Source organism: Puma concolor, chromosome B4, assembly GCF_028749965.1.
Source record: "Puma concolor isolate L17-30 chromosome B4, mPumCon1.1.hap2, whole genome shotgun sequence".
Lineage (NCBI taxonomy): Eukaryota > Metazoa > Chordata > Mammalia > Carnivora > Felidae > Puma > Puma concolor.
Window position 1 is genome coordinate 123,825,200 of NC_141673.1, and position 12,182 is coordinate 123,837,381.

General features: G+C 38.9%; 1 protein-coding gene across 1 annotated transcript in view; it reads left to right on the plus strand.

The window, feature by feature from the left end:
• Positions 1–12,182, plus strand: part of NEBL (nebulette) — a 106,770-nt gene that overhangs the window by 19,485 nt on the left and 75,103 nt on the right. Inside the window, 2 exon segments of the mRNA XM_086714805.1 lie at positions 5,522–5,623; positions 6,592–6,693. Coding sequence (XP_086570931.1) covers positions 5,522–5,623; positions 6,592–6,693 — 204 coding nt within the window.

A 12,182-nucleotide genomic window follows, 5' to 3' on the forward strand; every position in this document is an offset into this window, starting at 1 on the left:
GTATTAAATGAGATGGTACATGTGAAGGGCTTTGCAGAAGAGCTGTTCCATAAAATATGAGTCCTCTTTGGTCCTCCTCCAATTTTAAAGGGTGATTGGAGAGGCTAGGATGATTTCATAGTCAATTTGAAATAATTAAAAGAGCTTAGATTTAGAAAAGAGCCAGCTCAATATGCAATTTATTTTAAGAAGCGTTTAGTTCAGAAGGGCACGTTCAAAATATTTCTGAACCCATATAACTACCTATCTTGTTGATACTAAAATCAAGAAATTATTAAAAACAGCCAATCTAAATCCTTTCGTATCTTAAGGGATGTACCCCTGCCAAATTCTTCTAATGTAATTTAGAGGAACTGGAGGTAATCTATCCTGTTACTTTCCCCTAAAGATGGGCTCGAAATGAAAACCCCAGTAACATGATTAGTTCTCATCAATCTTATCAGAGACGTGAAACCCAATAGGTCTGAAGGAAGTCAAACAAAGTTTGAATTGCCATCTTCAGTTTTGTAAGTAATGTGGTCTGGATAGACTTGGGGTGAAATTGGAGTGATAAACTTTTCCAAAACACCATATTGGTAATCAATTCAATGTGTATTAGAAGGAAGTATTCAGCAGGGAAACAAGAGACTTAATGTCCTTTTTGAGCATGATGTATATACTTCCTTGATGGCAATAAAAACTTATCAGGAGGTACAATTTCTTTTCTTTTCTATCAGAAAGTGAAAAAGCTTAGAGATAAATCAGTAAAATGATACTGGAAAAACATTCGTGGTTCCCTGTGATTTCCTGGTGTGACTTACAATAACAGCACTTCAGGACTTAGTATTAAAATAGACACATTAGTATTTTGTTCATCTCCAAGAGTGGTTAGTAATACCCATTCTGCCTTCTTTACAAGATTACGGTGGTGGTAAAATGAAGTCATGAGTAAGAAAATGTCTGTCAACTCTAAAATGATTTTTGTAAACAAGACAGGGATAAAAACGACAAAGATAAAGCTCCATATTCTACTCCATCTTTTAGGAAACGGAAAACTTTTCTGCCTTCTGATGAATATCAGATCCTGCATTCACTTGTAAATAAAAGGTTTACATTCTCTCAAAAAAACATATGTACAATGTAATATTTTACTAGTTTTTTACGTACAGCATGCCCAGATGGAAATAAGCCTACGATGGGATTTCCAGTCCGTGTGCCCATCTGATGATACCTGGGAGCTGTTCTCATGTGAGAGTTTCCGATGACAATAAAAGTATTTCTTGAGAATGACTTCACCAGCGCTTTAAGATTATCACTAAGTACAGGCCACACGACTCACTTCCGTTCTGCAGACTTAAAAGATGTCTGTCCTATCTAGTCTCTTCTCACCAAGAATCATGTTACCCTTCAGCAGAGTAGCAAAGGGAATGAATGGTTCTGGGCCAGTTGGATTTGATTTATTTAAGTCTACTCAAGGGAACGTGGTGAGATAAGAAATTCAAAAAGAAATTTTGATGGAATTAATATCTCTATTGGAGGCAACGAAGAACACATTGGACACTGCAGAAAAACATGAAGTGGAGATGGCATTCGTCGGGAGTTTCTAGAGTTAGCACCAGAACTCCGCCTCAAGTGAGCTAAGTAAAACATGAGAATTTATGGGTTTACATGATTAGACATTCAAGCTGCCTTCAAGTGTAACTGGATGCAGAGATCACAGTGTCACCGGGACTCTTCCTCTCGACCCGTCTCGTGGCTTTGCTTTCGGACGGACTCTGTCGAGGTGGTCTCAAGATGACAGCTGGTGTTTCCAAAACCGAATCGTCCCCTCAGCAGCTGATCCCAGAGAGAAAGACAGTAGGTCTTTCTCCCTCAGCCTCGGATGCATCGGTGCCTCTGGCCCTCCCTGGGTTATGTGTCTGCCCTCTTATCGATCATGGTTTCCAAGGGGATGGGGTATCTGATTGGACAGACTGTCATGTGGCTGTTTCTGTCATCAAGAAGGTAGGCTGCATTGGACAGCCCCACCAATTCACGTGGAGTGACGGAGAGGCGGTTTCCAAAGGAAAAATCCCAGGCGGATTAAAAGAAAAGGATAAATGTCCATTACAACGGAAAATGACCCAGAGACGTGGGAAAGGGCAGGGAAATAAATTTAGTGGGGGAGGGGGGGTGGGGGGGGAAGATAAGAGGAAGAGATCAAGCAGGTATAGTAATAATTCTAGGTGTTCCTGAAGAAGAAACCGCAATCATTCTCTACAGATATTATTAAAAAGGTAAAGCAGTTTATCTTGGATACAGGATCAGCATATAAGAAAATGGTCATCGTATGAGAATTCCTTTATTGCCTTGGTTGGGACCTATAGAAGGAAACAATCAAACTTCATCGAAAGGTATAATAAGAAATTTAAACAAGTGGGGAAACACACTTTCTCCTGGGAAGAGACTGAAGTATCTCTCTTCTCCTTTTTTTCGTCCCTCCTCCGGCTTTTTTCCTCCTCTCCTATGCTCTGAGGACGCAGTAGGGAGCAACACGTTACACAAAACAAGGTAAAATCAGTCGCTGGCCCTCGAGCTTGCACGCATCCTGGGCTTGACGATTTTCAGCAGCCTCCTGTTTTCTCCTTCTTCAACAGTGTTCTGTAGAACACGAGAAGTTTCTAAGATTCAAGATTCATGAGAAGACAGCCTGAAGAACGGAGACCGGTCGGTCCACTGTTCCAATACAGTTAGCACTTGGGGGTTTGAAGTCATTCCGGAAATAGGGGGAAAAAACCATATATATTCTTTGACCTTCCACTGCCAAACCTCTCTTCGGCCGCATACTGTTTTTCCTCTTCCCGGGTTCGGACAGACTGCAGAATGGAGCTAAGACACATTGTGGACACTTGAGAAATGTCAGGCGAGCCCCCCTCAAAGCCGGGCAGCCGGCACACCACCAAGTTCAGACGTCGTTGCTCACGGTGCAGCCCAGGAGCTGGTGGCCCTGTGCCTCCCCACATGAAGCCCCGTTCCCGTGGGATGTCCCCACGCAGTGATATTCTGGAAGATCTGACTAGCGACCGGGCTCCCGTGCTGCTCTCCTGTGTGGCTCTGTGCCGTCCGCTTGTTTGAATCTGCAGCTCTTGTCAATCTTCATATTTGTTTGGAGTCACATATGCCGGCCTCTAATTTGCAATTTACATGGATGATGGGGCCCTATTCAGAGTCCTGCTCCTGCGGCCTTTGTGCCCCTCACCTCTCTTCACGCAGTCATTAGGCTGAGCAGCATATAATTACATAACCCATGCAAAGCTTAGATTTCTGGAAGGTTGCAGCTCTTTTCAGAAAGTAAGGGTTTCCGTTTTTATCCTCATTCTTTTCTAAACAAAAAGACATTCCCCCCCTGTGGTTTTTGTATGAATGCAGTAACTTAGAAACAGTTAGTCTTGTAGGTGGGTAGTAATTTCGGTTTGTTTTCACCCGAGAGTCGGTTTTTGTTTACACAGCTTGTGTTTAACTGAGCGCCGGCTGAGGTTGATTGGCCATCGTTGGAGCGGGAGCGTGTTGCTATTTGAAGCCAATGAAATTGGCTTAATTTTAAATCCCGAAGGATTTAAAATTCGCCCAACAATATAACTCCGTTTCCAGCCCGTTTTCATGTTTCTTTTGCTACCCGTGTGCACAAAACCTACCTGAATTACTTGCTAAGGTAAAGCCTGTGAAAACAGAAACAGTGAAGAAAACAGATGCTCTTGCTGAAATCACGCGAATTCTATCGAAGCTGTGTTTACCTGTTAGACAGATTCATAATTATAAACACAGTTTAAAAAAAAGTCTTGGTGGTGAGGCAAAAGCAAGCCCTTAAAAGAATAAATAGAAATGTATGTAAACATTTCACCGAAATGAAATAATATAATGCGTAGGGAGCCTATCAAAGTATTAATGCATTTTCATTTCTTGTACCGGATAATTATTTTTGAAGGAAGTAAGAAAGTACAAATGGTTTTTAACTCTACAAGACTGAAAGGAAAATAACAAGATACATTGATATTATCTAGAACACTGGCTTATATAGATCAACAGGGGAATTCATTAGAATGCGGATCCTTGAGCCCCATTTACTGGAATTCTGTTACGTAGGGTTGGGGATGAATCTAGGTTTTTTTTTTTGTTTTTTTTTTTTAACGTTTATTTATTTTTGAGGCAGAGAGAGACAGAGCATGAACAGGGGAGGGGCAGAGAGAGAGGGAGACACAGAAGCGGAAGCAGGCTCCAAGCTCTGAGCCATCAGCCCAGAGCCTGACGCGGGGCTCGAACTCAAAGACCATGAGATCGTGACCTGAGCTGAAGTCAGACGCTTAACCGACTGAGACACCCAGGTGCCCCAGGAATCTAGTTTTTGAATAAGTACCTTAGATGATCCTACTGTAGAAAATTCACAGGCAGCATTAGAAATATTTGTATTGTACCAATATAAATAATTGTGCATTTTGTGTAGATGTTCAGTTGTAAGTTTCTGTGTCTTACCTTTCTACGCCTTGAAAAAATGAAGGTGGGTCTTAAAAACGACCATTGCTGCACTCTTTGCATTAGAACTTCAATAGAACTAATGTAATGGACAAATCAATCAGCCCCTGGTGACATTGCCAGGTAGAATTACATCTGGAAAATAGATAAATATTCCTTTAGCTTATGACCAACCTCGAGAAACAGAGAAGTGGACAGATTGGTGAGGTGTTGACCGGGGCGGGGGGCATTATACTAGTTTTGGTCTGGTCTCACTTCCTGTTCGTCAGTCGAATTCAAATCTGAATAACCACCATCACCTAAAGTAGGTTTGATAAAATTTACATATATTTTTCTCTTTAAATTTACATATATTTTTCTATTTTCCGCGCTTCAGTTTGGTTGCATCTCATGTGCATTCAGAGAATGAATGTTCCTTAATGTAATTGCTTTTATTTTTTGGACTCATGGTGATGGTAGTTGCTAGAAAATAAAACGGTCAGTAAACATGACTAGTCTTCCCACACACGGGCATTTTAAGAGTCCAGTCAGAAAAGGAAGAGAAAGCCCGAGAGGAACAGCTTCACACATCCTTACCCCAGGAAATGATTTTCTACTTTCACGTGCTGGGCTTATCCTGCATCCACTGGGGGTCAAGACTGTGTGATGGGCAAGTTAAGGCCCTTGATGAGGATATTCTGTATGTGAATATGCACATACACATGTACCCACGTTGACATGCTTATCAGAGTGGTCTATGTAAAATCCTGTAAGATTGGTTTTGTGCCAAAGTCTTGGGCTCACATTTTTTTATGTTGTATGAATCCAGTTCATATGCAGTAATGCTAGTGAGACTTAGGTATGGTAGAAAAAAGAATGTATCTATTCAAATAAAGGTTGTGCTTAAAAAAACTTTAAAAAACAGCTCATGGTCGGTGGGTTCTCTAAGATGATTTAGCACAGATAAATGATTTTATAGACATTAAGTCTGGTAGTTATATAAATTTACTAATTTCTTTTTCTTTCTTTCAATCAAAACTGCCTCTTGGATCAGATTTCTTATAGAAAAGATGTACAGGACACCCACACGTACAGTGCAGATCTCAACAGACCAGACATCAAGATGGCAACGCAGATCTCCAAGATCATAAGCAATGTAATCTCTCTTTCTTATCTTGAGCAGAAATGATTTCTTATTTTTTGCAGGAGACAACCTGTGGCTCTGGTAGTTGAATGGTTAATTGAATTGGTGAAATCAATCTGAATGCATGATGTCTCAATTTTTTTTTAATCTGAATCATCCACTTGACTATGTAGGTTATTCAGGTATATGCAGAAGCTGCTCAAAGTTGCCTTCACTATGGCTAATGCTGCCATACTTTCAGAGAAGTAAGTGCTATACTCGCATTCAGATGTCTCAGCCTGAAAGTCAACTTTGTCAGTCATCTGGTCTAATATTATCTCTCACCTTACCTTGTCCCGAAGAATATCACTTGGCCTTATTCCCATCGTGTTCCTGTTAATTGTGCAGATTCTTTTTAGCCACCATTTGCCCTTGTACGTTTTCTACACATCGTGGCTGTTTTCTTATCTTCTCCAAGATATCCTTCTTGGTTAATACCATTTAACTTAAACATACCTTTGCACCTCGGTTAAAAATGATGACCTAACACAAACCAAATATTTGAATAATGTAGACTATACTCACCTTAAAAATCAATAACTATTTACGAAATTTAACTTCATGTTAACCAAACAGGGCTAAATTCCTGAGATCAAGCGAGCCATACAGGCTGTCTGCCTGCAGAATTTGGGATCTCAATTATCCAGAAATTTCTTCTAATATTTTTTTTCAGTGTTTATACAGAAACACAATGATGACAATGGTGACAGGGTACAAAGATTCAAACTTGGTAATTATTTTACTACAAAAGGGTCGAGTTTATTTATATAACCACACGAAGTCAATTTCTGCCCTAGCAGTCAGCATTTTATCATTTGGTGGATTGTAAGGGATGTTTTTTTGTGGACTGACCATCTATTATATTTTATTTCAGCTAATGTTAATGTAATGCTTCATTGGAAAGTAGAAATATTTAACATTCTCATATTTATTCATTTTAGGCAGAGTACAAGAAAGGGCAAGGAGTAATGAATAAAGAGCCTGCTGTAATTGGAAGACCAGATTTCGAACATGCTGTGGAAGCTTCTAAACTTTCTAGTCAAGTAAGACTCGAGTGATGACTCCACAATGATTTGATTGAGAGATTTTGTTTCTAGTGGCACAGGAAAATATTTCATCTTAGATAATATCTTTAATTGCAAGTCTGTGCAAAGATAATGTTTCTGAAACTATTTCAGATAGGATTGCAATAATTATAAATTTCACTAAGGCATAAAAATACGTCCAATTTTAAGCATGAGACAAAGGTTTCTTTTCTCCAGGCTCAAATTCTAACCCTTTTTAATGAGGTGGGCTGTGTTGTCACATTTCCTAGGATTTCGAGAATTCAGCAATCCTGATACCAATTAGATTAGATCAATAATTAGATTGCTATCTATCTATACACACATACATACACTTTGTAACTTGGTAATAAAATATCAATTTTGTTTAATCACAAGATAAGAAAGAGGTGAGACAAATGAAGGAAACTTTGAAATCTTACTGAAGACCATCAAATAAGATCTGCAAAAGTATAAAGGCAGGTCATGTTTTAGGCTGAAAGTCTCAGCAGGTAAAAATTGCAGTTCTCCCCAAATGAATATATAAATGTCATGCAATTTCAATGACAAGCCAATAGAACTTTTTTTTAAGCATGGACAAATGATCTTAGAGTTTGAATGGAAAGGAAATGCCTGAGAATAGCCTTTAAAAGTATGAAAATGAAGACCAGTGAAGAACTTTAGTTGTGAGTTACCATAACATAATATAAAACCACTGAAATTAAATCAATATGGGATTAGTACAGTAAGAGATAAAATGATCAGTAGGCTAGCATAGGGAATCCTGAAATAGATTCCAATATGTATAAGAATTTAATATACGATGAAAGTGTTGGTTCAAGGCAGTGGGAAGAAGTTGTATTAGTTAATAAATGGCGCTGACATAACTGTCCATCCATCAGAGTAAAAATAAAATTGGACCTGAATCTTAAACTACATACAAAATGAATTCCAGATGGATTAGAGATGTGAATGTAAACAATAAAATAATTTTTTAAATCTTAAAAGAAAACCCAGGAGAATATACATAGCACATAGGGATAACAGAGTTGTTCTTAGATAAGACCGGAGATCCAGAAGCTATATAAAGGGGAGTTAGGCGTATTTGACTATAGAATTAAAACTCTCTCGATGGAAAATGATAATATTTGCCAGGTCAACAATAGTAATATCAAAAGCGATTTTTATACATTTACGGTGTTTTCAACTTTGACAATACCCGTTCCTCAAGTTGCAAAGTTGGATTACATTTCAAAATGGAGAGGTGTAAATGAGGAAAATTGTGAAACCAGATAGAAGAACATGATGACATTTGCACCAATGAGAAGACCTACTGTGCTCTAGCTCAGGTGTCTTAATACTCAATATTGTAAAAATGTTAATTCTTCCAAAATTAATGTTAAAAACTCCATGCAAAGGGCGCCTGGCTGACTCACTTGGTGGAGCATGTGACTCTTGATCTCAGGGTCATGAATTCGAGCCGCATGTTGTGGGCAGAATTTATTTTAAAAACTAAATTAAATCGGGGCACCTGGGTGGCTCAGTTGGCGAAGCATCCAACTTCGGCTCAGGTCACAATCTCGTGGTTTGTGGGTTCGAGCCCTGAGTCGGAGCTGTCAGCGCAGAGCCTGCTTGGGATTTTCTCTCTCTCTCCCTCTCTCTCTGCCCCCCTCACACACTCTCTCTCTCAAAATAAATAAACTTAAAAAAAATTAAACAAGTTAGATGGTCTATAGAGAAGGAAGTGTCTGCGAAAGGCTTTTTCTAATTTTAATTTTTATTTATTTTTTAAAATTTATTTAAAAATTTTTAATTTTATTTTGGGGAGTGAGAGTGAGCGAGCGTGAACAGGTGAGATGGGCAGAGAGAGAGAGGGAGAGAGAATCTTAAGCAGGCTCCATACCTAGCACAGAGCCCAATAAAGAGCCTGATCCCACGACTCTGGGATCATGACCTGAGCCAAAATCAAGAGTCAGACACCCAACTGATTGAGCCAACAGGTAAGCAGATCGTAATTTGCAAGTTACATCTTTATTTTCCCCATGACATTCTTGCTGCTCTCATAAACTCATGAGAGAAAAAGGAAAACTGGGCAGATGAATATAGAGGACTCCTGGAATGAACGCGACACGTTCCGTGTGTGTATTTTCAGGGGTGTGAACTAGAGTCGAGGGCAGAAAGTGTGGTTTCTTATTTTCACTGACAATTCGACCATCATGTATTGTCTTGCTCCTCACCTAATGACAGATCATAGATACAGGAGCACTCAAAGGCAAAGAAATGCCTAGAAAGGAAGTGACTTAGGAAGGCAGGAAGCAGAGGACCCGGGGACAGGTGCAGGAGGGGGAGAGCAGATAGCACCAGGAGCACTTAGAGAGGAGGCAGAGAGGAGGTGGTGCTCGTGGCGTATAGCGGAAAGACCTGCCTGATGAAGGGGTGAGAACGAGAGAGCAGGGGGCAGAGTTCTTCCAAGTAACCAGTAAATTGACCTCTGAGGGGTTGAGCCTGGGAAAGGTGATGGAAACCCAAAACCCTTTGTTAACTTGTACAACAGCTTTGCTGCCATACTTGTGAAAGTTTCCTTTTTTAAAATTTAGTAGGCACATAAAATGATGGTCAAGTAATCAGGAGAAAATGAGTTAAAAAAAAAAAATTAAAGTGACACGTCACGTGCCAAGATAATGAGATTCGTGTATTTCCGGGTATCTCAAATGTTAGTGGGGGTAACTGTTGAAGCCATCATCTTACAAACTTCTTTTCTTTTTTAAGATTTTTTTAAAGTTTATTTTGAGAGAGAAAGCGAGAGAGAAAATGAGTGGAGAAGGGGCAGAGAGAGAGAGGGACAGAGGATCCGAAGTGGGCTCCAGCAGAGAGCCCAGTGTGGGGCTCGAACTCACAAACTGTGAAATCATGACCTGAGCTGAAGTCAGACGCTTAACCGACTGAGCCACCCAAACGCCCCCTTTTTCTAAAAGATTTTTTAAGTGTATTTATTTATTTTGGGGGGGGGGGAGACAAAATCCTTTTAAGAGCAGCTGATTTGTTAATATATTCATATATCGTCTTTATTACTGGAAATTTGTCTACATAGTGAATGCAATTCTGTTAGTTTTATAACATCAAGGAAAACTTTTGTATTTATAATAACTAGTGTTTGTTCTAAAATTGCATGGGATGTATTGACAAGAATGGGTTTGAAACATAAAAAGTACATTTTAGATTGCCATTAAAATTTAATTATAAATATTGTCCTCAAATTGAATGGGGATGTTAATTGGTTTGGAGAATCTCCCATTCTGTCTTCCTGGCAAACACTCTCCCAACCAACTTCTTTACCCCAAAATTTTGGCTTCAGTGTCGCATCCTTGACTTGCCAATTTAAATTGTATTGCTCCCTCCCCTTCATTCTCAGTTCTGGTTCTTTATAGTTCTTAACACAGTCTGTATTAATCAAAAATGTGTGTGTGTGTGTGTGTGCGCGCGTGTGTGTGAACTATCTCCTTTACTACCACATAGCAGGCTTTATGGGGACAGGGTTGACATGTGTTTAATTCATCATTACAGAATAGCACAGATTGGACTTCAATAAATATACATAGACTGATTAAACAAATTTCTCTAGATCATTCACAGTTGGTACAAAGTAAGATGTTATTTTGTTATGAAAATAAGGACAGGGATATGATTTTGTGTAAAATTCAGACCTGAAAATACTATTGATTTTATGGCAAGTTCTACATAAGAATCTGGATATACTATCTTCCTTGATAGCTTTTAGTTTAATTTCATCCAAACTTGGAGAGAATTGGTGCCTATAGGTATATGGCATTGTGTTATTTGTTTACGCTTCATTTTCACTGATAATGAAGGTATACTTCTCAAATTTTCCATTTTTCCCCTAACATTTGTTTCTGTGGCAATGATGAAAAGCTTTCTTTTGGAGTCTGCTTCTGTTTTTTTCTTCCTTTGTCTGGAGTCATAGGTGGGGCTGAAGTCCAGCACCCCTCGTGGTGAAGCTTTTAACTACTGGCTTTAGAAGTCAGGCTTCAGGCCATTGAAACACTGCTTTGTCTAGTTGCAGTTATGAGGAATGATTTTAAGTTATATTATTGTAGTTTAACAATTCCAGTGTTTTCTCCAAGTGTGGGTCTCTGAAAATCTTGCTAAGTCTTAACATTCCTCATCAACTTTTAGGGGTATGATCCTATATACCTCTCCTATATTAAAAGGAAAGGTTGGTAAACATCAGGATCATTAGATATGATGGTATTTATAATGTAAATAAAATCAGTCATGGGCATAAGTAACTTTTCATTTGTTTGCAAAGTAATTGACTGGTATAGGGGGTAACATACATAAGGAGCCAACTCACCCAACCCAACACCTATTTCTCCCTTTCTCAAGTGGTCTTGAAACTGGAGGGAGATATTTTGTTCTATGGTTGAGTCCCCAGTTAGTCAAGGGAAAGCATCACGTCAGGAGATGTGAGTGTGCATGAAGAGACAGACACTCAGATGTGTGAAGTGTGGGTTGAAAATAGGATAGGATATTGAATGTGTATGTGTAGTGAGTGAGTGAACCAGTCAGAAGGTGACCAAGGGGCCCATTGAAACCATTTGGCTCTTTTCTCACTTCATTTACATGCAACCCTTTATAGCAAGAGGTAAGAAATAGTTGGGTGTCAGTGTCTGATAAGCATGTTTTTTTTTTATGTAACGAAGTTATTTTGCTTTGTGGTTAACTAATGAGGGAAACTCTTGTGTCTTTGTTCCTTAGGCGTCTTTGAATCAGATCACATGGAGTACTGAAGCTTAGAGATAAATTTCACAACACTGCCTGTTACTACACTTATTACAAGGATAGGAGCAACAGATATATTTTAAATCACTGATCTCACACTACAGAAATAACCTGGAAAGGTTAGACAGAATTTTAAAATTCAAGTCTTAGGGTGTATAACCCAATGCGTAGCAGTGGTAGAAATCTTTAAAAATAAAGTTGTCCCGCAAGGAGTTGTGTGCAGGTTAGACTAGTAAGTCGAAGGGAGACAATTTGGTATTGAGACAATTGGTAATATATTTCTATATTTGGATTGTGAATTAAGAGTGTGAATGGATTTCAAACCTCCACACAAACATAACCATGATTTTGTGGGAAGTATGATCACAAATTTTGGGATCATTTGCATTACTCTGTGCTTAATTAGTAATGTCATGAGAGTACTTTATTACACTTTGTTATATTTTTAAGATATTAGACTTCTATTAAATACTTTCAGGAGAATATTGCATTAGAATGGCATTTAGTTCTGAATAGCTTATTTTATGTACCCAATTATTCCTAAGATGTGTAATTTATGCCCCTAGTTCACCCTTATTAGGACCTAAGCTGTGACTAATGCTCATTACGTGTGAGGCATGCAGTTCCCCATGCATATTTCGAAAGAATGTGAATTTGGGATTTCTTATTATTCTTCTCTAGAACATCAA